Genomic DNA, 27,455 nt, shown 5'->3' with positions numbered 1-27,455 from the left:
CACACCTCAATTCCATCTCTATATGGCTTCACCCTATGCCCATTCACCAAAAAGGAAGGCGAATCAGGATCATTTCCTTGGAGTTCGATTGCTCTGATGGCGATGATGGTATAGGGCCCGATCCACCTTGACCGCAACTTCCCAGGCATCAGCTTGAGTCTTGACTGGAAAAGTAGCACTTTCTGGCCCAGCTTGAGCTCCTTCTTGCGAAGGTTCTTGTCGTGCCACATCTTTGTCGTTTCCTTATACCACATGGCAGAATCGTAAGCATCAAGGCAGGGCTCCTCAAGCTCTTGCAGCTGCAATCACCTCTCTTCAGCACCAGACTCGACATTCAGGTTCATTTGTTTGATCTCCCAGAAAGCTTGATGCTCGACTCCCACAGGTAGATGACACATCTTCCCAAATACTAGCCGGTAGGGGGACATTCCGATCGGCATTTTGAAAGCGGTCCTGTAAGCCCAAAGCGCGTCCTCCAGACGACGTCTCCAATATTTCCTTGTGGGGTTGACCGTCTTTTCTAAAATCACCTTGATCTCTCTGTTCGACACTTCAGCCTGGCCATTTGACTGCGGGAGGTAAGGTGTGGACAGTCGGTGGTGGACGCCATATTTCCTCATCAATGCTTCAATAGTCCTGTTGACGAAATGAGTCCCTTGATCAGAGATGATGGCTCGTGGTACCCCGTACTGGGTAAATATGTTTGATTTTAAGAACTTGGCCACCTCCCTAGACTCACACGTCCTTGTTGCCTTTGTTTCTATCCATTTGGACACATAGTCCACTGCCACCAGAATGTAGAGATTCCCTTCAGAAGATGGGAAGGGTCCCATGAACTCCATTCCCCATACATCGAATATCTCGCATACTATTATGGGGATATGTGGCATCTCATCTCTTGTAGAGATTTCTCCAGTTAGCTGGCATCTTGGGCATCTCTTGCAGAATTCGTAGGCGTCTTTATGGATGGAAGGCTAGTAAAATCCGCTATCAAGTACTATCCCCGCTGTCTTCTTCGGACCAAAGTGACCGCCACAAGCTAGTGTGTGGCAGTGGACCAACACGTCCTATTGTTCCCAATATGGTATGCAGCGTCGGATGACTTGATCCACCCCCATCTTCCACAAGTAGGGATCATCCCAATAGAAGTACTAGGAGTCGCTTTTGAGCTTCTGCTTCTGTGCTCTCGTGGCTTCATCATTTCCGGGCAGCTCGCCCGTCACTAGATAGTTGGCCATGTCCGCAAACCATGGCTCCTGTTGCCTGTGTTGGATCTCTCTTCCTCGGTCAGCTTGATCAATCCCTTCAGCTCTGTTGATCCACGGAAGTTCAGATGTTGCCTTGATCAGATATAAATGCTCCTCAGGGAAAGCGTCAGAGATAGCTTCCCCATTTTCTTCTTGCATAATCCGGCTTAAATGATCCTCCACTCTATTCTCGCTTCCCTTCTTGTCAACCCCCTCCCAGTCGAACTCTTGTAGTAAGAGGACCCATCTGATCAGCCGCGGCTTTGACTCTTTCTTTGACTCTTTCTTTGCCAGTAAGTACCTTTGCCCCCAGCAGGTAGGGCCTGAACTTCTCAAAAGCATAGACCACTGACAGCATCTCCTTCTCGGTGGTATGATAATTCTTCTGCGCTTGATTCAGAGTTTTTGACGGGTAGAAGATAACATAATTGTTCCCATCGATCTTCTGACCCAAGACCGCCCCACTGCATAATCGCTTGCATCGCACATCACCTCGAAGGGGTGACTCCAGTTAGGGGCGCCTATGATCGGGGAGCTGATCATTCTGTCCTTCAATAGCTGGAAGGCGGCTTTGCAAACATCAGAAAATTCGAACTCTACATCACTCTGGAGCAGCCTTGTCAAGGGTTGGGCTATCTTCGCAAAATCTTTGATAAATCGTCTATAAAAGCCAGCGTGACCCAAGAAGCCTCTGATCTCCTTTTGATTCGTCGGGACGAGAGTTTCTCTATAATCGCTACCTTTGCTTGATCCACTTCTATCCTTCTGTTTGACACCACGTGGCCTAGGACAATTCCTTCGGTAACCATGAAATGACATTTTTCAAAATTCAGAACCAAGTCCTTCTGTCGGCACCTTTCCAGTACTCTGTTTAGGCTATATAGCCCCTGATCAAATGTGTCCCCATAGACGGTGAAATCGTCCATGAAGATCTCTATGCAGTCTTCCAACAAATCAGAGAAGATGTTCATCATGCATCTTTGGAAAGTGCCCGGGGCATTGCAGAGGCCAAACGACATCCTTCCGTAAGCGTAGGTGCCGAAAGGACAAGTGAAAGTTGTCTTCTCTTGGTCCTCTGGGTTCACTGTGATCTGGAAATAGCCACTGTACTGATCAATGAAACTGAAATATTGCTTCCCCGCCAATTTCTCAAGCATCTGGTCAATGAATGGCAGAGGGAAGTGATCCCTCTTCGTGGCCGCATTCAGCTTCCTGTAGTCGATGCACATCCTCCACCCAGTGACTGGCCGTGTTGGGATCAACTCATTTTTCTCATTTTTTACAACCTGTATTCCTCCCTTCTTCGGCACCATATGTACTGGGCTGACCCAGTTACTATCAGGGATGGAGTATATGATTCCTATGGAGACCAGCTTGACTATCTCCTTGAGCACTTCTTCCCTCCTGTTGGGGTTGAGTTTGCGTTGCTGGTCACGGTGCGGTTTAGCTCCTTCCTCCAATCTGATGTGGTGCATGCACAAGTCTGGGTTGATGCCCACCAGATCTGTCAGCTTCCATCCTATGGCCTTTTGATTTTGCCTCAATACTTCTAGCAATTTGGCTTCCTGCCCCTGGGTCAACTGGCTGTTGATGATAACTGCCATTGTTTCGTCTTCCCCCAGGTAGGCGTACTTTAAATGTGCTGGAAGGGGCTTCAATTCCTTCGCGGGTTTCGGCACTTCAGTAGGCAGTGGATTTTCTTCTGCTTCTCTTCTCAATGACTTGCCTTGATCAGGCAGCTTTTCGAGGCTAGAAACTTGAGCCCTCCCGCTTGGCTCAGCTGGTCGCGGGCGCTCGCAAAAATCCATCATCACTTTCGCGATGGCTTGATCATCCATTTCGCCGATGTTCATGGCGTCATACCATTCGACGACCTCTTTCTCAACCACTTCATCTGTAGCGGAGTCAGTGAACTGCCTCTGAGGAATTCCTCATCCAGATATTCCTGTACTAGCGGCTCAGTCACATCTACTGAGTACACGTTCTCGCTGTCTGCTGGCCTCTTCATAGCTTCATCAATATTGAACGTGAACTGCTCTCCATTAAAATCTAAGCTGATCGTCCCATTACGAACGTCAATTATAGTGCTGGTTGTGGACAGGAACGACCTTCCCAGTAGAACTCCACTTGACTCCCTTGCAGCTGGCTCTGTCATCTTGATACGAAGAAGTCGGCTGGGTACAGAAAGTTATTCACCTTCATGATTACGTCTTCCAGAATTTCCTCTGGTGAATACAAGATCTATCGACCAACTGTATCATTATATCAGTATCGATGAGCTTGGCCTCTCCCAGCTTCTTATAAATGGAGTATGGCAGAACATTGATAGACGCCCCTAAATCACTCATGGCCTGCTCCACTTGAATATCCCCAATTGAAATCGGGAGCGTGAACATTCCTGGGTCGGTCTTTTTCGATGGGAGGTCGCTCCTCTGGATCACGGCAGAGACGTTCTCCTCTGTAATCATTCTCCCGTCCTCATTGACCTTCTCCGCCAGGTAGTCCTTTATAAACTTGCTGATTGGGGGAATCTTCAGTGCCGTCAAGAGTGTCACCTTGACTTCCACATCTTTGAACATACTGGCCACGCTGATTGTGGCATCTCTCTTCCTGGTCACCATTCTGCAGTACGGATATGGCTTGACTTTCTCGGCTTCTTCTCCTTGACTCCCTCCTGTGGTCTTACTGCCCACCTTCGCTTTTCCTTTCTCTTTCCCTTTCGTTTAATCCGCTCCACTGGACTCTCCTTCTTCTTGGTGGCTTGGTCCAGGTATAGACACTAGGGACACCGCAAGTGGGCTGGGGCTCTGGTATACCTTCCGTGACCTCAGAGAGACTTCGCTAATGTTCTCATGCCCAGACTGCTGCACCGTGGCAGGGATCTTCCCTTCGTTGCCTCTCAGCTCTCCCAGCGACATGGCAACTTGAGATAACTGCTTTGTAAGCATGTCCAGCGCCGCCCTCTGCTCCTTCAAGGCCTCTTGAATTTCTCACATCACATCATTAGGATGGTGCGGGACTATCATTTCTCATTGACCTTCGTTGGGGTGCCGGTTGTATCTTTGATTCGATTGCCCCCCACCATGGTTCGGCTGAGCATAGTCGGACGGCCAATAGTGGTCTGGCTGGTACTGTGGCTGGTTGTGCTGTTGGTTGCCTCTTTGATATGGCGGGACATAACTCACCACCTGGTTGTTTGGTTGTCTCCCCTGGTTGCTTGGCTGGGGGCCTTGATGTTTGTACCCCTAGTTACTTTCCTGCTGTCTGCTTGACCAATTAGGTTGTCCTCCACTGGACAAGTTCTCTTGAGGCCTGCTTGACCAATTGCTTTGTGGTCCTCCTGACTAGTTTGCATGACCACCCTGCATCCTGTTTCCTCCGTTGTTTGATCTCTCTTTGTTCCGAGCGGGCCAATTGGACTGCCCTTCAGAGGATTGTATCTGCTGCGTCGATGGTTGGGGTGGTTGGCTTTGGTTCTGATTATTCCACCTGAAGTTTGGATGGTCTCGCCACGGAGCATCCCTTTGCTTTCCCTGGATCCAGTTGCGTTCCAATGGCCGACGACATTTACCTGTGGTTGTGGTTCCACTTCAGGCGGGAACTCGCAGTAATAGTAGTGGTGCTCCTCCGATGGTGGTGGCACATAAGGATTCTCCTTGGGTGCAGGCGGTGGAGGTGCTCTGGACTTCTCTACTGCCTCTAGTAGCTTCTTCTCCATTTGCTCGAATCGAGCCTCCAACTTCTCATCACTTCTTGCCTCCGCTGCGTTCACGACACCTCTTCTGTATTGTCCGCGGGAGGTCTCATACGATCTCTTCGCTTCGATTAGCCTCTCCATAATACTCTTTGCTTGACTGAATGGGTTTTCGAGAAGTCCCCTTGGGCTGGGGCACGCTTGAAGGTTGAGTAGAAGGTTGAGTAGAAGGTTGAGTAGACCTCACGATCTCCCATCTTTTGGTTGGGGCACGCTTGAAGCAATCCTTGAAATCTATCCTAATACTGGCCCAGAGGTTCATCATACTCCTGTCTTGCCTCTGTAATTTCCCGTTTCAGGGCACTCGTCTTCGACGCGGGGAAAAAGCGATCTAAGAATATCATACGGAACTCGACCCATGTCCTGATCGATCCCTCTGGCAACCTCGACAGCCAGACTTCTGCGTCGCCCTTCAAGACGAAGGGTATAGCTTTTAGCCTGTAATCCTCCGAAGTGGATCCAGCCGGCACGGGCTGAATATCATAGTATCTGCAAAATTCATCAAGGAAACTGTACGGACATTCTTTCAAAAGGCCATAGAAATTTGACAACACGGCTAGCACCCCTGATTTGATCGCGATTGTTCGTATCCCTGGAGTGATAGCGATAGCATGGGTGGGCTCCTTCTCGTCATGGGCGTGCAGGGAGCCGATTCCTGAGTCATTGTCGACGAGGGCTATCTCTGCTTTTTTGCAAAAATTTATTTTTGAGCATATTAATTAATTTTTGAGTTGTTCCATTGGTATGATTAATTATTATTCCCTCGTCTGCGAATAGGAGTCCCATTTTTATTGGCACGGGTTTTAGAAATGTTAAGAAAAGTGGGTAGAAGAAAGTTAGTGGAATATAGGTCTCACTCGTGTATATTAGTTTTAAATGATATGTTAGTGGAATGTGGGGCCGCTTTACCATTTATTTATTATTATGACGTACTAATAGAAAGTTAGTGGAATATAGGTCTCACTCGTGTATATTATTATGACGTACTAGAAGAAAGTTAATGGACGGAGACTTAAGAAGCGAGTGGATCAAGCTATATGGAAGATAACTGAACCGAGTGGATCAGTTAGCAAATGTCATTGCCACTTGATCAAGGCGTTCTCTCTCGGTCCACCGAAAGAAATATTTATAACTCCCAAATTTGCACTACTTTAACAGCAAAACGGCAAGTTCGGGGTAGATCCCACAGAGAAACCGGTGCGTTGAGTGTGTGAATAGTGAACAGGGGTCGGCTGCTGCCATGCTTTAATTTGGGAGTTTTTAAGCTACTGGATTACGCTAGGCAGAATATAAACTATCTACTTGATCAAGGCACTCATCATGCTGGAATAGGACTTAACTACCCAGGCTTGCTATGAAAACACAAAACACTCTGCCATTCATCATGATTAAACACTGAATCAGAGACTTTAATGTTGAACTAGACTGGAATAGTAATCGAGATGACGAAAACAAAATAATTCTGATTTTTATACTCAATGCCCAAACCAGAACTGTAAACATGCGGAAAACAAAAAGATCGATTCTTTAACTACGGAACAACACAAAATTAATGAAGGGGTTGGCAGCGGAAGCGTACGTTCAAACGGATCACATAAAAACTGATCTATTTAGCAGATTATTTAGATAAACTCTATTCGCGTAATTATCACATGTATCATGCTTATAACTTGAATTTAAACATGCTTCAGCATAAATAATACTTAAAACATGCTTGCTACGAAGTAAGCCAACTTACCTTGCTGATTCACTTAAGAATAGAAGATGGCTTGCGTCTTCTCAACGTGAAGATCTTGAGTACTCGACCTCGGATCTTCAGACTGGTATCCCGGACTGTAAACTGATATTTTTGTGGGCAAATCTCACCAGAATACCAGGACTTAAATAAAGAAGACAGAATCCTACTGTAGCACCCCGAAAAATTTTGACTTTTGTTTTCATTAATGTGGATGTTGAATGGGAAATTCTTTTATCTAATTTATTTGTTTCTATGTGATTGAGTTAATTATGTGAATTAAGTTGTTGTGAGATATGTGGAATAAGGGTAAATATTTTCCAATGTGAGGATTAAATTAAAGGGGATCATGCATATTTGTTCTAGCCATTTTGTTGGAATTTTCGGCCCTCTTACTTATTAGAAATAATATTTTCTTTCTTGAATTTAATTAATTATTTTGGGATATTTATCCAAGTTAAATCCAAACCAAAATACCCATAATTTATTCTACATGATTTTCGACCTTTGCCCCATTCCTTGGAATTTTCGAAAATCCCTAATATTTAGGAGGAAGAAATTATTTTGTATATTTAATTGGTACTTTGTTTATTTCCTTCCTTGATTTTAAAATCCAATTAAATCTCTCCATATCCTATTTTAATTAGGATTTGACTCTTTCCTTCTTGGAGACCTCATAATTTTCGCCCCATATGCCTTTCAATTTCCTTGTGGGATTAATTTATTTGTTACCTATTTTGTGGGAGTCCTTTCCTACATGAATTTTCCAAATTAAATCCTATTCCCTTTTAATTGAGGATTTAAGTATTTTTTTCCCTTAATTACTCCATGGTACACGGCCCCCCTCCTTTCCCCTACTTGGAGATTTTGATTTGTCTTGTTACCTTATTTATGGGATACTCAATATATTTTTACCTAATTTGTGAGTATATTTCTCTCCAAGTAAATACCAAATCAATTACTTTGCTTATTAAATAGCAAAATTTCGAAAATCCTCCCACACACACTACATGCCTATTTTCTTTTCATTGGGGGATTTATTCATTGACTTCTATTTTTTTCTTCCACAATTTTAATTGTTTTATTTAAGTGTGGGATTAATTCTAGACTATAAATTTCAAAAACCCTAACCCTAGCCCCATTTTTTCACACGCCTCCCTCCATCTCTTCTCCCTCTCAAGAAATCCTTCACCAATTCTTTGTTCTTGCTTCGTTTTGGAATTGGAAATTCAAGATTCATCGGAGAATCGCATCACTCGTCATTCCTACCGAATGTTTTTCAAGAGAAAGGTATACTTTGATTAATCCTTCTCATTCTTCCCATTGAATCCATAATTTTTGAACCCCTCATGCATATAGTTGAGTGGAGAATCATGAATCTAAGAGTTAATTGGTTGGGAAGGATGGTTGAACCAGAATGTTTATGTGTGTGCATGTATGTTTGTGTGCATGTAAATGTGTGGTTGAATCGTTGGTGAATGTGATGTGTGATTATGAAGGCATGATTGTAATCTTGTTTTTGAAGCATGAATATGTGTTGGAAGCATGGATATGTACATATGAATGTATGATAGACGAACTAGGGTTTGTGAATGTTGAGCATGAATTCTGTGGTGTTCGGACAGTAGGTTCCGACGAGTTTTTGACCAACCAAACGATCGCTTTTTGGCACGAAGCTTTAACTGGATAAAGTTTGAGATGTCTTCTGTGTTGTGTCAAAATTTAAGCTTCTTTTGACGACGGACGAATTTTTAATGAATTTTTCAATTGAACTGCGCAGTCTTGCCAGAATTGTGTGTTTCATCCAGTGAGTTTCGTTTCTGTTTTGACCAATCAAAAGACATGATTTTGGTGTGATATTTTAACTTATTAAACCTTTATGTGTCTACTGTGTGGTGACCAAAGTTTAGGGTCATATGAGTTCGGATGGAATTTTAATGATTTTTACAAAATGACTGCGTTATTCTGCCAGATTCTGGTTTTGTTGAAATAAGCTTTGTTGACAATTTTGAAGGAATTACATGATACATGTGTGAATAAGGAACGAATCCTATGATGTGATTATGTGTTGCACGTTGATGTATGCTTGAGTGTTCGTTTCGTTTATATTGATGAACGTTTGGGTTGGGCAATCTAAGAAAACGATAAAAGGAACGGTAGGACATGCATGATAAATGTATTGATGGAAAAAAACTGATTGTGTTATGGTGTTGACAAGGGTTGCATAAAAGTTGTGAATTGTGGTTATAAGCAAGCGAGGTGGGCTTTCTTTTACCAAACTCTTTTACGTTTCAAAATTATGATATTGGAGTTATAAGGGTGGTTTAAAGTGTCATGTCATGCCATGATTGTTTAGATGTTGAGATTGTTGTCTGATGCCTAGTTCGTTTGTGCTTGCTCCGTTAGGCTATATGGCTATGTGTGAAATGAATTCGGGTCTGAGTAGGGCCGCAAACCCTATCAGGCTGTGCACACTGGTGGGATCGGGAGCCGTCCTTGCTAGTCGGTCGGTCTCGTGGGAGAATAGTGTGGCCACACTTTCGTCGCACTGTGGAAAGATGATGTGATTGTTGGATTGTTGAGAAAGTGGGGAGATTGATTGTCTGGCCAGACTATGAAATTGTTTTTGTGATACTCGAAGATATTTCTATTTAAATATAAAACTCGAGTTCACTGTGATATGGATGACATAACTTTTATCAACTATTTTGACATGTGTCCACTGAGTATACCAAGTACTCAACCCTGCATATGTTTTCCCTATGTGCAGGTTGAGCGGGATGTTGCGGCGGATGTTGAGTCGAGCTTTAGGAAATTCCCGGATGCGTCGTGTCTTCATACATGGGCGTTATCCCATGACTCTCCCTTGACACTTGTTTTACGCTGCCTTGTTTGAAACTATTTTCTAATAGTCTTCCGCATTACTCTATATAGTTTTATGCCACTAAGTACTTTGAGACATTTATCCGCTGCCTAACCATTTTGTAGACTAAAACACTTCCTCTTGAAGTTTAATTGAGTTTTCATATTAAATGTTATTCTTTATCGTTTCCCCACAGTCACGAGTTCCTCGTCTTTACTATCCTTAGTAAGGGCGGTCGTGACAAAGTGGTATCAGAGCTTCGTTCTTTCGCTCTGGTCCAAGAGTCTTCTTTCAGCTTAAGTCTAGATTAGTACCCCTAGACTAGAAGTGTCACGAAGGCTCAACATCCGAAGCATCACGCTCAACCAAAAGAAAGTGAGGTATGTTTTAAATTGCTGAAAGAATGTGAAATCGATGATGTGATGATAAGGATGTTTTGGCAAGAGTATGCATGTGTATGAAAGTTATGGGTGAATATGACAATGTGATGGTGTTATTATGTTGTAACGTGAGCATGAATTACGTGATGTCATGAATATGTGTTATGCATGAAAGTACAATGACATAAGCATGTGAACATAGGAAGCCTTAAGATGACCTTAAACTTGGTGTTAGGTGACGAGCTTTAGATCTAACACAAACAATGAGATATAATATATTTTGGGAAAATTGAGATCAGGAAGTGAATGAGAAATATGACGTGGTATTTATTATATGGCAATATACGTTTATGCTTGTTGAATTATTTGTGGTATGTGAATCATTTGGTATGTTAATCTTGTTTTAAGTGATGATTTATGGACGTTGAAGTGTGAGGTCTTTTATGAAAGTGTTGATAGAAGAAAGTATGATGCTATGAACTTCGTATGCAAACATAGAATGCCCAAGGCGTTTGTTTGATCGAACGATATCGAACTTAGTTGTTACAACTGCAATATCACTTTTCTAAGTGATAAGATAAATGGAAATATGTGGTGCGAATTCGAACTCCATTGGATAATTAGAAATTTACTATTATTTTCATGAACGATAAGAATAAAGAGAATACGAAGCGACATTCCATACAATAAGGACTTCAAGAGGAGATGCTAAATGATTTAATCCTACCGCGTGGAGCGATCATACTTGCGATCTAGTATGTAAACTCATTCTTATGTCAAGAGTGGCGATGCGACGAAAACGACTGTTATAGCATGTTGATAGCGCGAGTATAATTACGATGTTTTAAGGGAATGGTTCTTATGGCGTGCAAGGAATATTATGAAGATATGGACATGGATTTTGACTATTAGCTGTAACGACACGAAGAACGATACCATGTTTCAGCTCGCGAAAGATGAACGAGGGAGTGCGACCTTAATAGCTAGAATGAACGATTTTGTTTTAATCAACAGTACTTACTTGGATTCTAAGCCGTTCTTTTTTTGAACCTTTCAAATAACCATGAGCCCTTATCTATTTAAACACCTTGATTGACTCATGCTTTGCAAGTAATGCACATTATTTTTTTTTCCTATATCGAGTCATGACTCACTTTCAGTTCTTGAAAATTTGTGCTTGCCTTCGTAACCTTGGACATCTTGATTAGTCGTCTTCTTTGATTCATCTTTCGTAAGGACACTAATTTGACCTTGTGAGCTTCCGTCATTGAACTTCATTCCTAAAGTTGTTTGCAGTTATGACCTTCAGTATGATTACATCTCCCATATCTGTTTCTTCAAAGGATGGTTTTTCTTCTTGGAACTTTAGTACACCTTTTTATTTCATAACTATGCATGCGGCAAGTTTTTCCTTGCAGGAGTGAAATTCTTTTTAGCCCAGTTTCACTACATATATTGTTTCATGCTCAATGATTTTTCTTTCTACAACACCCAGTTAAGGCTATCGTGTTCTCTTTTCCCTTAACGTGTTTGATCTAGCTGATTTTCCTAAAAAGTTCACTTCACGTTGGTTGCAAACCTGTGAATCCATTGATGTGATTTCATTATTCAATAACATGATGTCGCCGAACCATGATCAGTGCTACTTTATGACATTTGTCTATACTTCTAAATCCTCCCACGATTGACCACCTCATGTCATGACGTGTTTGAACCATCATTCATTGATGCCGAAATTTTGCAAATTTGATTTGACAATTTAAATATCTTATTTGACAGCCTATTATGGAATTTGAGACTTAATTGAGTTTCATCCTGTTTTCAAGACCTATCTCATATTCTTTCGAGCTCGCATTAGAAGTAAAGTCTCAAGCTTTATGAGTTTGTCTGAAACCTTAATTCCCAGAATGAACATGATAAGTTCGATGGAACTTAGACCCTACTTTATTTTTTTTCTTCAAACCAATTTTTGCAAGTTGGTGATGAGATCTAAAAGAGTCGAGCTAGAAGTGTTGTTCTTGTTTTCGCTTCTTTAATTTGCAGCCTTTCTGATGAAGACACTTTCAGCAGTGTTGTTACAATTTTGAAATCAGTTCATATCCAAGTAAGACTGTTTGATCAATTTTTGAGTTCTTGGTACTAGACTTTAGTGAAAGGATGAAGTTGAGCTGTTCGGATACTCATAAGGAATAAGTTTCTTTTGTCGACATAATTTTTGGGATTGGATTGGTTTGCCGAGAGCTATGCGACAATCCGCTGCAAGGAGAGACAAACTTCTTTTCGAGCCCCAGGCAAAGAGCCGACTATCTTGTATGGATTTTCCATGAACCAACGACTCTCCATAATCTCTGCCTTGCAAGCGACAACGATGATTAGAAAAGGGCGTCCGGCATATCTTGTGTACTTGAATGGTGAGGAGAAGAAGGACTTGAAGGTGGAAGACGTGGCAGTAGTACGAGATTTTCCCGACGTGTTTCTTGAAACTTTGCCTGGACCGCCGTCTGACAGGCAAGTGGAGTTTACCATTGATTTAGAGCCTGAATCTACGCCAGTATCGAAAGCACCTTACCGAATGGCCCCTAAGGAGTTGGCTAAATTGAATATTCAGTTGCAAGAACTACTTGATTTGGGATTCATTCGACCTAGTGTGTCACCGTGGGAAGCGCCTGTGTTATTCGTGAAGAAGAAGGATGGAACGATGAGGATGTGCATCGACTACCGTGAGCTCAACAAGTTGACCTTGAAGAATAAGTACCCACTGCCAAGAATCGATTACTTATTTGATCAACTTCGAGGAGCTGTCGTATTTTCAAATATGGACTTGAGGTCGGGATACCATCAACTAAAGGTCCGACAGGAGGATGTGCCTAAGACTGCTTTTTGCACACGTTATGGCAATTATGAATTTATTGTGATGCCATTTGGACTGACTAACGCCCCGGCAGTTTTCATGGATTTGATGAACCGAGTTTTCCACGAGTATCTCGACAAGTTCGTGCTAGTCTTCATCGATGACGTGTTGGTGTACTCGAAGACCGAGGAGGAGCATGGATGGCATCTGCGGACCGTGTTGGAAACCTTGTGAAAGGAAAAGCTTTATGCCAAGTTTACTAAATGTGAGTTTTAGTTGAATAGAGTAAACTTTCTTGGTCATATCGTGACGGCTAATGGAATTCAAGTGGACCCTGCGAAGGTCGAGGCTGTGCAAAACTGGAAATCACCAAAAACGCCAAGTGAAATCCGCAGTTTCTTGGGATTGGCAGGATACTACCGACGTTTCATCGAGGGATTCTCTAAAATTGCGATACCGATGATGCAACTGTTGAAGAAGGGAATCAAAGTGGTTTAGACGCCGGAATGCGAGGCGAGTTTTCAAATGTTGGTACCGAAAACTGACAAGGACTTCGGTGTCTATACCGAAGTATCGAAAATATGACTCGGATGCGTGTTAATGCAAGATGAGAAAGTGATAGCGTATGCTTCCCGGCAATTGAGACCGAATGAGCTTAACTTCCCGACTCATGACTTGGAGCTAGCAGCAGTAGTGCACACACTAAAGATTTGGAGACATCATCTCTATGGGGTGAGACGTGAGATTTTTATGGATCACAAGAGTCTCAAGTACTTCTTCGAGCAGAAGGAGCTAAACATGCGACAACGACGTTGGCTAGAGATCGTGAAGGATTATGATTGCGGTATTCACTATCACCCTGGCAAGGCGAACGTAGTGGCCGATGCTTTGAGTAGAAAGAACCAACCTCAATTGGCTTCTTTCCCAACTCAAGAGGAAGCGTTGATTCGCGAATTCGATAGGATGCATTTGGAGATAGTGAAAGCGCCCGAGACGGTAGGAGGAAGAATAGCGACGCTAGTAATCGAGCCAGACTTGCGAACCAAGATCATAGAAGACCAACGACGTGATGAGAAGTTGGAAGAGACACGTGCGAAGGTGAGAACCGAGAAACATGACCATTTTCGTGAGGAGGCAGACAAGGCTTTGACATTCGATGGACGATTGTGTGTGTCGAACGATGAGGCGCTGAAAGATGAGATTTTGAGTGAAGCACATGACACGCCTTACACTGCTCACCCTAGAAGCACGAAGATGTATTGAGACTTGAAGCAACATTTTTGGTGGAATGGAATGAAAGGGGATGTAGCATCGTTTGTGGAACGATGTCTAGCATGTCAACAAGTGAAGGCCTTACACCAACGACCATATGGGAAATTGCAACCGCTCGAAATTCCTGAATGGAAGTGGGAGCATTTAGCCATGGACTTCGTGACAGGTTTACCAAAGTCACAAAATGGGAATACTGCGATTTGGATGATAATCGATATACTCACTAAAAGCGCGCACTTCTTACCGATTAAGATTACCTACGGGTCGGACAAGTTAGCTAAGCTCTACGTGAGTGAGATTGTACGTTTGCATGGAGTGCCAAAGACCATTGTATCTGATCGCGATACGAAGTTCACGTCAAAATTTTGGATGAGTTTGCAACGGGAGCTAGGCACGAAATTGAACTTTAACACTGCTTATCACCCGCAATCGGACGAGCAGTCGGAGAGAACGATTCAAATACTTGAAGATATGCTGCGAGCCATTGTCCTAGACCACGGAGAAAGTTGGGAAATTGTTCTGCCATTGGTTGAATTCACCTACAACAATAGATATCAAGCGACGATCGATATGGCGCCGTATGAAGCCCTGTATGGCAGGAAGTGTCGATCCCCACTCTACTGGGATGAGGTTAGTGAAAGGAAGATGTTAGGACCCGATGCTATCAAGGAGATAACCGAAATTGTGCATCAAATCCATGCAAGGATTAAGGAAGCCCAAGATTGGCAGAAGTCGTATGCGGATGTGCGCCGAACGGAAATCAAATTCGGCGTTGGTTACAAAGTGTTTTTGAAAGTATCCCCGACGAGTGGAGTTGTAAGGTTTGGAGTGAATGGCAAATTGAAATCACGTTTTGTAGGACCGTATGAGATCGTTGATGAAGTAGGTCCTGTAGCGTATCGCCTGGCGTTACCGCCTAGTTTTTGGAATGTGCACAACGTGTTCCATGTGTCACAGTTGCACAAGTACGTGTTCGATTCCAAGCACGTAATTTATCAAGAAGAGGTTGTCTTGACCCCCGATATGATCTACGAGGAGAGACCCAAAGCAATCCTAGATCGAAAGGTGCAAGAGTTACGAAACAAGTCCATAACATCCATGAAAATGTTGTGGAAACACCATGGTCCCGAGGAGGCCACATGGGAGTTAGAAGATAGGATGAAGGAAAAGTACCCCGAGTTGTTTTTGTGAGACGACCAAATTTCGGGACAAAATTTCTTTTAAGAGGGGAAGGATGTAGCACCCCGAAAAATTTTGACTTTTGTTTTCATTAATGTGGATGTTGAATGGGGAATTCTTTTATGAAATTTATTTGTTTCTATGTGATTGAGTTAATTATGTGAATTAAGTTGTTGTGAGATATGTGGAATAAGGGTAAATTATTTTTCCAATGTGTGGATTAAATTAAAGGGGATCAGGCATATTTGTTCTAGCCATTTTGTTGGAATTTTCGGCCCTCTTACTTATTATCGTGACGGCTAATGAAATTCAAGTGGACCCTGCGAAGGTTGAGGCTGTGCAAAACTAGAAATCGCCGAAAACGCCAAGTGAAATCCGCAGTTTCTTGGGATTGGCAGGATACTACCGACGTTTCATCGAGGGATTCTCTAAAATTGCGAGACCAATGACGCAACTGTTGAAGAAGAGAATCAAAGTGGTTTAGACGTCGGAATGCGAGGTGAGTTTTCAAATGTTGAAAGAGAGGTTGACTACAACACCTGTCCTAGCGGTGCCGGAAACCGACAAGGACTTCGTCGTCTATACCGACGCGTCGAAAGTAGGACTCGGATGCGTGTTAATGAAAGATGGGAAAGTGATAGCGTATGCTTCCCGACTCATGACTTGGAGCTAGCAGCAGTAGTGCACGCACTAAAGATTTGGAGACATCATCTCTATGGGGTGAGATGTGAGATTTTTACAGATCACAAGAGTCTCAAGTACTTCTTCGAGCAAAAGGAGCTGTACTTAGTGGCATAAAACTGTATAGAGTAATGCGGAAGACTGTTAGAAAATAGTTTCAAACAAGGCAGCGAAAAACAAGTGTCAAGGGAGAGTCATAGGATGACGCCCATGTATGAAGACACGACTCATCCGGGAATTTCCTAAAGCTCGACTCAACATCCGCCGCAACATCCCGCTCAACCTGCACATAGGGAAAACATATGCAGGGCTGAGTACTTGGTATACTCAGTGGACACACGCCAAAATAGTTGATAAAAGTTATGTCATCCATACCACAGTGAACTAGAGTTTTACATTTAAATAGAAATATCATCGAGTATCACAAAAACAATTTCATAGTCTGGCCAGACAATCAATCTCCCCACTTTCTCAACAATCCAACAATCACATCATCTTTCCACAGTGCGATGAGAGTGTGGCCACACTATTCGCCCACGAGACCGGCCGACTAGCAAGGATGGCTCCCGATCCCACCAGTGTACACAGCCTGATAGGGTTTGCGGCCCTACTAAGACCTGAATTCATTTCACACATAGCCATATAGCCTAACGGAGCAAGCTCAAACGAACTAGGCATCAGGCAACAATCTCAACATCATAACAATCATGGCATGACATAACACTTTAAACCACCCTTATAACTCCAATATCATAATTTTAAAACGTAAAAGAGTTTAGTAAAAGAAAGCCCACCTCGCTTGCTTATACCCACAATTTACAACTTTTATGTAACCCTTGCTCTTTGTACCCGCGTACGCACGACAATCCTTGTCAACACCATAACTCAATCAGTTTTTTTCCATCAATACATTTATCATGCATGTCCTACCATTCCTTTCATCGTTTTCTTAGATTGCCCAACCCAAACATTCATCAACATAAACGAAACGAACACTCAAGCATACATCAACGTGCAACACATAATCACATCATAGGAATCGTTCCTTATTTACAGATGTATCATGTAATTCCTTCAAAATTGCCAACAAAGCTTATTTCAACAAAACCAGAATCTGGCAGAATAGCGCAGTCTTTTTGTAAATATCATTAAAATTCCATCCGACCTCATATGACCCCCCTAAACTTTGGTCACCACACAGTAGACACATAAAGGTTTACTCAGTTAAAATTTCACACCAAAATCATGTCTTTTGATTGTTTAAAACAGAAACGAAACTCATTGGACGGAACACACAATTCTGGCTGGACTGCGTAGTTCAATTGAAAAATTCATTAAAACTTCCTCCGTCATCAAAAGAAGCTTAAATTTTGACACAAGACAGAAGATATCTCAAACTTTATCCAGTAAAAATTTCGTGCCAAAAAGAGATCGTTTGGTTGGTCAAAAACACGTCGGAACCTACTGTCCGAACACCACAGAATTCATGCTCAAAATTCACAAACCCTAGTTCGTCTATCATACATTCTCACGTACATATCCATGCTTCCAACACATATTCATACTTCAAAAACAAGATTACAATCATGCCTTCATAATCACACATCACATTCACCAACGATTCAACCACACACTTACACGCACACAAACACACACGCACACACATAAACATTCTGGTTCAACCATCCTTCCCAACCAATTAACTCTTAGATTCATGATTTTCCACTCAACTATATGCATGAGGGGTTCAAAAATTGTGGATTAAATGGGAAGAATGAGAAGGATTAATCAAAGTGTACCTTTCTCTTGAAAAACAATCGGTAGGAATGACGAATGATGCGATTCTACGATGAATCTTGAATTTCCAATTCCAAAACGAAGCAAGAACAAAGAATTGGTGAAGGATTTGTTGAGAGGGAGAAGAGAGGGAGGGAGGCGTGTGGGAGAGGAGAGGAAGAGAGGGGGCGTGTGAAAAATGGGGCTAGGGTTAGGGTTTTTGAAATTTATAGTCTAGGTTTAATCCCACACTTAAATAAAATAATTAAAATTGTGGAAGAATAAAGTAGAGGTCAATGAATAAATCCCACAATTAAAAGAAAATAGGCGTGTAGTGTGTGTGGGAGGGTTTTCGAAATTTTGCTATTTAATTAGCAAAGTAATTGATTTGGTATTTACTTGGAGAGAAATATACTCACAAATTAGGTAAAAAGATATTGAGTATCCCATAAATAAGGTAACAAGACAAATCAAAATCTCCAAATAGGGGAAAGGAGGGGGGCGTGTACTATGGAATAATTAAGGGAAAAAAAATACTTAAATCCTCAATTAAAAGGGAATAGGATTTAATTTAGAAAATTCATGTAGGAAAGGGTTTAGAAAAAATACTTAAATCCTCAATTAATCCCACGAGGAAATTGAAAGGCATATGGGGCGAAAATTATGAGGTCTCCAAGAAGGAAAGAGTCAAATCCTAATTAAAATAAGATATGGAGAGATTTAATTGGATTTTAAAATCAAGGAAGGAAATAAACAAAGTACCAATTAAATCTACAAAATATTTTCTTCCTCGTAAATATTAGGGATTTTTGAAAATTCCAAGGAATGGGGCAAAGGTCGAAAATCATGTAGAATAAATTAGGGGTATTTTGGTTTGGATTTAACTTGTATAAATATCCCAAAACAATTAATTAAATCCAAGAAAGAAAATATTATTTCTAATAAGTAAGAGGGCCAAAAATTCCAACAAAATGACTAGAACAAATATGCATGATCCCCTTTAATTTAATCCACACATTGGAAAAAATAATTTACCCTTATTCCACATATCTCACAACAACTTAATTCACATAATTAACTCAATCACATAGAAACAAATAAATTTCATAAAAGAATTTCCCATTCAACATCCACATTAATGAAAACAAAAGTCGAAATATTTCGGGGTGCTGCACTGCTAGGAAAAAATACCAGTTTATGCGCTTATGTGTTTTCTTTTCTTTGTTTTGTGACTTTTGTGTGTTTGTGTCTAGGTCTAGGAGTTTTCGTTTTTTAGGATGGTTCCAAGGGGAGGATGCATTGAAACTTGCCTTATTTCGTTTTTCTTGTCTTTCATACTTGAGGGCAAGTATGGTTTAAGTGTGAGCAGTTTGATAAGGTTCGTTTCATGCATCTATTTTATACATAAATTCTGTGTTTTCTACGGTGCTAACATGCATTTATAAGTCCAGGTGCGTGAATTATCTATCAGGCTCAAGAACGAAGAACAGTTACCAGGGCAGAGGAAAGAAGAGAAAAAAGTGAAGAAAAAGGAGCGAAATCCTCGAGGGCACAATCTTCAAATCAAGAAGACCGTTGCCCTAGGGATCCGAGCCACGCCTTTAAATACCAGGAAGATTGCATAAAAAGAAAAAAGGGAGGACTTAGTTAGAAATTTTCCTCGGTTATTTCGGCTCGTTCTAAATTCACTCACTTAAGCTCACACACTTGGTTCAATGGGAAATCTGGGGTAGTTAGTTGGTGTTTGTTTTGATCATTTGGAAGGTGTAATACCACTCCGAGAAGGAGAGAAAAAACAATTTATTTTCTGCACGTACTCTTATCTCGTTGATTTCCTTGTCGGAAATTTGGCGATTGTTTGTGACTTGCTTATCCTCAAGTATGAAAGACAAGAAAAAGAAATAAGGCAAATTTCTATGCACGGTTCCCAAGAACGACTCTACAAACAAGATACTAACACAAAAACAGACTCCTAAACCTAGACAACTACAGACTCAGAAAAGAAAAGAACACACAAAGAACACAAAACACAACAAATAAGCATGCACTAGTTTCAACTTTTAGGCGACTGTCCCCACAAGCTTAAGTTCTCTCTGATCGTCTACAGTCTTTAAATCCTCCTTCTTCCTTCGTCGACCTAAACGGTTCGTCAGTTTGTCAAGAAACCTATGGATTTCCTAGTGGTTAGGTTCGCTCGATCACCCATTCCTTACCAGGGATGTTGGAATCAAAACGCTCCAAAGTTAAAGTTACACCACTGATGCGTTGGGTTATGAGAGTTTCTCCTTTCTATCATCTTCTTTTTCCCTATCCTCTTTTTTTTTATTCCTGGGTCAGGTAATTTTTTACTTCCTGCCCTTAGGTAGTTAACCGTCTTTTTCTTTTCTTTTTCCCAATTTCCCCCTGGACTTCGTCCAGCTTATACCTCCGAATTTTATTTTATTTCTCCCCTGGACTTCGTCCAGCTTATACCACCAGTTCCTGGACTTCGTCCAACTTATACCTACATAACCCATTTTTTCTCCTTTATACTCTACTCCCTAAGCATCAAGTGGTTGCCCATTTTTCACATGTTAGCTCAAAGCGTTTAGGCTTATAACTCACATTTATAGTAGGGCTGCACAGCTAGGTTATCTAAGGCATTTTCCATCGTCCTTACTTCATTCAGACCGCTTTTAGTTTATTAAGGAAAAAGGCATCAAAGTTGACGTGCATCCTTTCTTCAATTACTCTTACTAAGGGAATTTTTGCCTTATTGTATCCACTAGCTCATGCAACACGCAACACACAGAAATAAAAAAAACTGAAGACTCTAAGACTCTCATTCACAGAAAATGAAAAACAAAACAAATACTGCACCTATTCCCTCCCCCTCCCACTTCACTCAAGCTTGTCCCCAAGCTATCCTAGTGAAGGGGGGAAATAGGGGAGTATAAACAACACAAAACAGACCACAAAACAAACAAACAACATTCTAAAAACAAAACAAACTTCTCACACTTAGACCGTACACCGGGCTAAGTGGGAGAAAGCTCAACAACCAAAACCAAACATGCAAAAACAGCACAACCCCTTCTCACACTTAGACCAAAGATTGGGCTAAGTGTGGGAAGGTGCAACACATAGATACAGAACGAAGCATCCTGGCACAGATAATCATAAACAGAAAGCAATAAAAGATGAAAAGTAAAAGTTACTTGGGTTGGGGGAAATCAATTCGGGGTTACTTTAGCTTTCTTTCTTGCCGGCGACTCCGGCTTCTCTGTCATCTCTTTTGTCTGTCTGGGTACGGTCTTCTTCAAGGTCACGGGTCTAGTGGAAGACGGGGTGGTTAGAGGCTTGGTGGATTGTGGCGGCTTCTGGATAGATAGATTTCCTGGACCTAGCGCCTTGGATCCGCCACTAGGTGCAGGAAGTGACTTTGGCGCGTCCGGGAATTTCTCTCTCATCCTATCAGCGTGCCTCGACGACGCTGCCACCAGATCAGTGATGCGCCCCTTTAAGGCCAAGACCTCCTCTCTGCTCATCCCGATCACTCTTTTCATCTCGTCTACCTCCGTTCTCATTCCGGCGACCTCTTTCCGTACTCTCTCAATGTCAACATTGTCCTTTCCTTTACCCCGTAGGGCCACGATCTCTTCTCTCACCATTTTAATTTCGGATCTCATCCATCCAACCTCCGTTCTCATTTCTTCCACTTCAATCCCGCTACCTGCTTCCACACTCGCTGCTTCCTGTTTCACCTGCACATCTGACTTGCCAACTTCGTAAAAACAGACCTCCTTCCCCTGCGTGATTAACAGCCCCTTGTTGAAGAAGTAATCCTTGTTGAAGACCTCTGGGGGTAGACACATCTTCACTTCCCGGCAAGACTTGTGGATCCTCATGATCACATTGCGCTGCAAATAAGCCCCCAGAAGATGGCATGTGTATAGGTGCCTGGAAGGGTTGGCAGTTACTTGGTGGCAAGCTTGGGCTAACCAGTAGCCCAAGTGGACACACACTCCCGTGGCCATACACCAAGTAAAGTACAGGTCGGGGGTTGTCAAGGCATTGTTTGCGGTGCCCATCAGATTGTAGCTATTGAATGTCTAGGTAAACCTCAAGATCCTGTTCTCGATATGGTGGGCTTTTGAAAAGCTGGTCTTGAACTGACCCACCCTTGGATGAGTCACAAACTCCCATGCACTCTGTGTCCTGAAACCTAGCGTGAACTTCGGCGGACCAACCATTCTCTCATTCCATAAACCTTCGTCGTCCTCTGTTCGCGTCAGCATACCCATCCGTAGAGTCCATTCACGGATGGTCATCACATGCTCTTCATTGAAGAGGCGGAAGTTGATGGACTTGGCATCCAAATCAGTGGTGGACTTAAAACGGAAGGTCGAAAAGAATTCTCGTGCCAAATCTATTGGAACTTCGGAGGTGCTGTGCTTAAGCAACTAGTCAAAACCGATTGCGTCGATGTACGCTCGGAATTCATCATTGCTCGAGATCTCCTTAAGCTCGGCCGAATCGTACATTTTCCCGGATTTAGCATACTTCCCCACGGCACTCTTTTCCTTATATATTGCTGTGCGTTTTGGGTCTGTGAATTTTCTCATCTTGTCCAGCAGCTTCCGGACTCAGCAGCGTACGGTACCTTAGCAGGCGGAGGGAGAGAGGGTTCAACGGACTTCCTTTTTGCTTTCTTGGTCGAGGAAGGAGAAATCTGTTTTCCTTTCCTCTTCCTCTCGACCGCGTGGCGGCGCTCCTCCTCGTCGCTCTCCCCATCGCTAGGTCTAGGAGAGATTACCTGCTCAGGGCTGCGGTCTCTAGACCCAGCGACCCTTCTTCTGTCTGCAGGACATGTTCCTCGATGTCATCACGTAAACTCCGACGAGCTTGCCTCCTTGCGTCCCTTGCATCAACCGGTGAATCGGTCCCGTCGGGGACATCAGTCAGATCCACCATCAAATTCATCCCGTCGCTGACGGGTTCCTGTACATCTCCAGAAACGAGGGCTTCTCCCGCCTCAATCAACAATGGGGTTGCCCCTGCGATGTAAATAGGGGTTTCTACCCCAACCGAACCTTCCTCGTCGTGGGTTTTAGCACCCACTACTTTTACAGGGGTCACCCCCTCACTAACACTTTCTTGGGATTCATTGCCCTTCAAAACAGTCTCACAAACACCAGGGGTTTCCCCCTCTCCAAACTTCTCCAAAACAGGGGTTTCCCTCTGAGTACGACTAACACCAACAGCAGAAAGATCCACACCCACAGATTCAGGTAGGGTTTCTCTCTCAACAAAATCCACAGTGGCAAGCACATGGTTCACCCCCTTAGAGATTCCAACTACTTCATCATTTAAAACAGGGGGTTCCCCCTCAACGACAGAATCTAACCTGGGTTCACTTTCAGCTAATAGTTCCAACCCTGTCGCCAGATCTGCTTCTTCTTCGTGTTTTTCTACGGCGGTTGTCTCCGGGACGGCAGTGGTGGGTTCTGCAACGGACTCTGGTTGCGGTGTTGAAACCTCTGAAGTTTCCGGTGGTGGTGGTACGGCAGATGTTGAAACAGCCGGTACGGTTCCCCCATCGCAGATGCGAACATGGAAAACGCCTCCATCGCTTTTTCCGGCCCCCCAAGTTTTTGTAGTAAGTCAGCCATGAACACCGCCACGTTAGAATCGGCGGATCTTGAAGTGCTTCTGGTACTCTGTTTGTTGTCCATGAAGAATTCTGCAAAATTTTCACAGAAACTCGGACGGAATTTTCTTTGATTAGGGTTAGAGGAAGAAAACCTAGAGAGAAATTTGGGGAATTTCGAATGCATAGAGAGATTGAGTAATGAAAAATAAAAAGCATCACACGGTTATTAGCTGATAGGTATGGAAGAGGACGGTTTTGCAGGCATGACGCTAGCGACCGTACGCCTCCCAATAAAAGTGGCTTTGGAAATCCGAACCGGTGCCAACTCCCTCCAATATTTACTCCTCAATTCCCTGCCCTAGTAGATACTTCCTGCAAAGTCACACTTAAAAAAACATCAAACTAAAAAAAATGAAACGCCAGACTCCCCGGGTCTTGGGTATGACAGTATCAAAATCATGCCTAAGGAGTCTGGTTTTCTGAAAATATTTTTGGAAGATTGTTTTTTTTTAATTTGTTTGGATTTTTTCCTTGAATTAAACAAAACAATTAAATATTTACAAATTGTGTTCAAGTGTTCTCAAGATTCCCTAGGTCAGGTCATGGTAAAACTTCTTGGTTACTGGACCTAGGAAATCTCTAAGAACACTCACTTCCCAGACCGATTAGACGATATCAGGGAGTGCCCGTAGTGGCATTTCGTCCACTACACACATCTCCGAGTTATCCCTAAATATCTTCACACGATGACCGTTGACAAGAAAAGGAGTCGAGTTTGAAGTACTTCCTTGGATCTCTACTGCTCCATTTGCATGAAGACTCACAATAGTGTATGGTCCAGTCCATTTGGACTTCAGCTTACCAGACATCAACTTTAGGCGGGATTGGAATAGGAGAACTTTTTGACCTACTCTCAATTCATTAACCCCGTAGGTTCTTGTCATGCCAGAGTCTTGTTTTCTCTTTGTACCACATTGTCGATTCATATGACTCCAGCCTTAACTCCTCCAACTCCTGCCACTGCAATTTTCTCTCTTCCTCACAGGACTCGGGTCTCATGTTAATCTCCTTGACCACCCAATATGCTCGGTGTTCTAATCCCACGGGCAAGCGACACATTTTTCCGAACACAAGCCTATAAGGTGACATCCCAATAGGCGTCTTGTACGCTGTCCTATAAGCCCATAGTGCATCTCCAAGCCTCTTACTTCAGTCCTTCCTAGACGGATTAACCGTCATCTCCAGTATCGCCTTTATCTCCCTGTTGGAGATCTCTGCTTGCCCATTTGATTGAGGGTGGTATGGTGTGGAAAGGCGATGGTGAACTTCGTACTTTCTCATTAGAGCTTCAATAGTCCGGTTAAGGAAATGCGTCCCATTGTCAGATATTATAGCTCTGGGCACTCCGTACCTGTTAAAAATGTTAGCCCTAAGGAATTTCGCTACCTCTTTGGCTTCACAAGATGTGGTCGCCTTGGCCTCTATCCACTTTGAAACATAATCAACTGCCACAAGTATGTATGCGTTCCCGTATAAAGACGGAAATGGACCCATGAAGTCCATTCCCCAGACATCGAAGATCTCACACACAATCACGGGAACTTGTGGCATTTCGTCCCTCCTGGAGATTCCCCCGGTCTGCTGACACCTCTCACAGTTCTGACAAAACTCGAAAGCATCTTTATGCAATGTAGGCCAGTAAAAACCGCTATCTAACACCTTCCTTGCGGTCTTCCTAGGTCCAAAGTGACCTCCACAAGCTAGGGTATGGCAATGATTTAGTACATCCCTATGTTCCCACTCCGGGATACACCTCCGGATTACTTGGTTAGCTCCCATTCTCCACAAATACGGATCGTCCCAGAAATAATACTTGGCTTCGCTTTTGAACTTCATTCTCTGGGCCCGGGAGATTTCTTGCGAACTAGGCACCTCTCCAGTGACCAAGTAATTTGCCAGGTCTGCGAACCATGGCTTATTGTTTAGATGACATTTACCTTTCTCAGAATCTCCTGGACCTGTTAACGCCATGAAATTTTCCCAATTGATAGGTCTAGGAAATTCCCCTAAATAATACAAATGTTCCTCGAGGAATGCATCTGGTATTGCTTCCTCGGTCTTCCCTTGAAAAATACGACTAAGGTGGTCAGCCACCTTGTTCTCAGTTCCTTTCTTATCCTTAACCTCTCAATCAAATTCTTGTAAAAGTAACACCCCACGGATTAATCTTGGTTTAGACTCCTTCTTCGCCAGCAGGTACTTAATGGCCGCGTGGTCGGTGAAAACGATCACCTTAGTACGGGCAAAATTTCTCAAATGAATATACCACCGCCAGCATTTCTTTTTCGGTGGTGTCATAGTTCTTCTGGGCTTGATTTAGCGTCTTGGATGCATAAAAAATCACGTAGCTTTTCCCATCAACTCTTTGACCTAGCACCACTCCCACGGCATAGTCGCTTGCGTCACACATGATTTCAAAAGGCAGATTCCAGTCGGGCGCTCTAATAATGGGAGCAGAAACTAACCTATCCTTCAACAACTGAAAAGCTTTTTTGCACTCCTCATCGAAAACAAACTCCACATCGTTATGCAATAAGTGAGTGAGTGGTTGAGCGATCCTTGCGAAGTCCTTTATAAACCTCCTATAGAATCCTGCGTGCCCTACGAATCCTCTCACCTCTTTCTGATTCGTCGGGTAAGGCAGTTTTGAGATAACATCAATTTTTGCTTGATCTACTTGTATGCCTCTTTCTGACACCACATGCCCTAGGACAATTCCCTCAGGGACCATAAAGTGGCATTTCTCGAAATTTAAAACCAAATGCTTCTCCTGGCACCTCCTCAGCACTATATCCAAACTTGCCAAACACGAGTCAAATGAATTCCCGTACACAGTGAAGTCGTCCATAAAAATCTCGATGCAATCTTCCAGAAGATCCGAGAAGATACTCATCATACACCGCTGAAAAGTACCTGGCGCATTGCACAGGCCAAACGGCATCCTTCTGTAAGCATACGTTCCAAAGGGACACGTGAAAGTTGTCTTCTCCTGATCCTCGGGATCCACATAGATTTTAAAATACCCACTATATCCATCCAGGAAACAAATATATTGCTTGCCCGCCAACCTTTCCAACATCTGGTCAATGAAAGGTAATGGGAAGTGATCCTTCTTGGTAGCCTCGTTCAGCTTCCGGTAGTCAATACACATCCTCCACCCAGTAACAAGTCGAGTAGGGACCAACTCATTTTTATCGTTCTTAACCACCTGTATTCCTGACTTCTTTGGTACCATATGTACTGGACTAACCCATTCACTGTCAGGTATGGAATATATGATTCTTAGGGATAGCAACTTCAATACTTCCTTCAGCACTTCTTCCCTCATGTTCGGATTCAACTTGCGTTGTGGGTCCCTACAGGCTTTTGCTCCTTCTTCTAGGCGAATGTGATGCATGCACAGATCTGGACTGATCCCAACCAAGTCAGAGAGTGTCCACCCAATAGCCTTCTTGTTTCTCCTGATTACATTCAGCAATTCCTCTTCTTGTCCCTCGGTCAAGCTGCTGTTAATAATCACCGGGAAATTTTCATTCTCCTCCAGATACGCATACTTGAGCCCAGGTGGAAGCGTTTTCAACTCTTTCTTGGGAACATCTATTTCCTGGGGCAAGGGATTTTTCTCTGTCGACTCAGTTGTTATTCCCTTCTTACACTCAGTAGAACTGTCCACGCTCGCCACATAAGGTGCCTTCCTTGATCTGGCTAGCTCCGGGTTCGTACAGAATTCTAGAATCGCTTCAGCTAGCTCATCATCTGATAACTCACTCGTGTTCATTGCTTGACACCAACTAGCTACTTCTCTATCAATGTCATGACTTATTTCGGAATTCTCGATCTGTTCCTGCATTAACTCTGTCTCAAGATATTCTTGGACTAAGGGGTTAATAACATCTATAGCATGCAAATTTTCAACGTCAAGAGGTTTTTTCATTGCCTCATCTATGCTGAATGTATATTTCTCCCCATTATAATCAAGGCAGATGGTACCATCAAAAACATCAATGATAGTCTTAGCGGTACGC

The 27,455-nt window shown here is 42.9% G+C and overlaps 1 protein-coding gene across 1 annotated transcript; it reads right to left on the bottom strand.

The window, feature by feature from the left end:
• Positions 1–3,451: 3,451 nt before the first annotated feature.
• LOC121786766 lies at positions 3,452–3,868 on the bottom strand. Its single transcript, XM_042185390.1, has one exon. It carries the CDS (start codon positions 3,866–3,868, stop codon positions 3,452–3,454), a length of 417 nt encoding a protein of 138 aa, XP_042041324.1.
• Positions 3,869–27,455: the final 23,587 nt, after the last annotated feature.

This window comes from Salvia splendens, chromosome 22, assembly GCF_004379255.2.
Source record: "Salvia splendens isolate huo1 chromosome 22, SspV2, whole genome shotgun sequence".
NCBI lineage: Eukaryota > Viridiplantae > Streptophyta > Magnoliopsida > Lamiales > Lamiaceae > Salvia > Salvia splendens.
The sequence above is the reverse complement of the archived record's forward strand: the minus strand, read 5'-3'. Positions and strand labels throughout refer to the sequence as shown.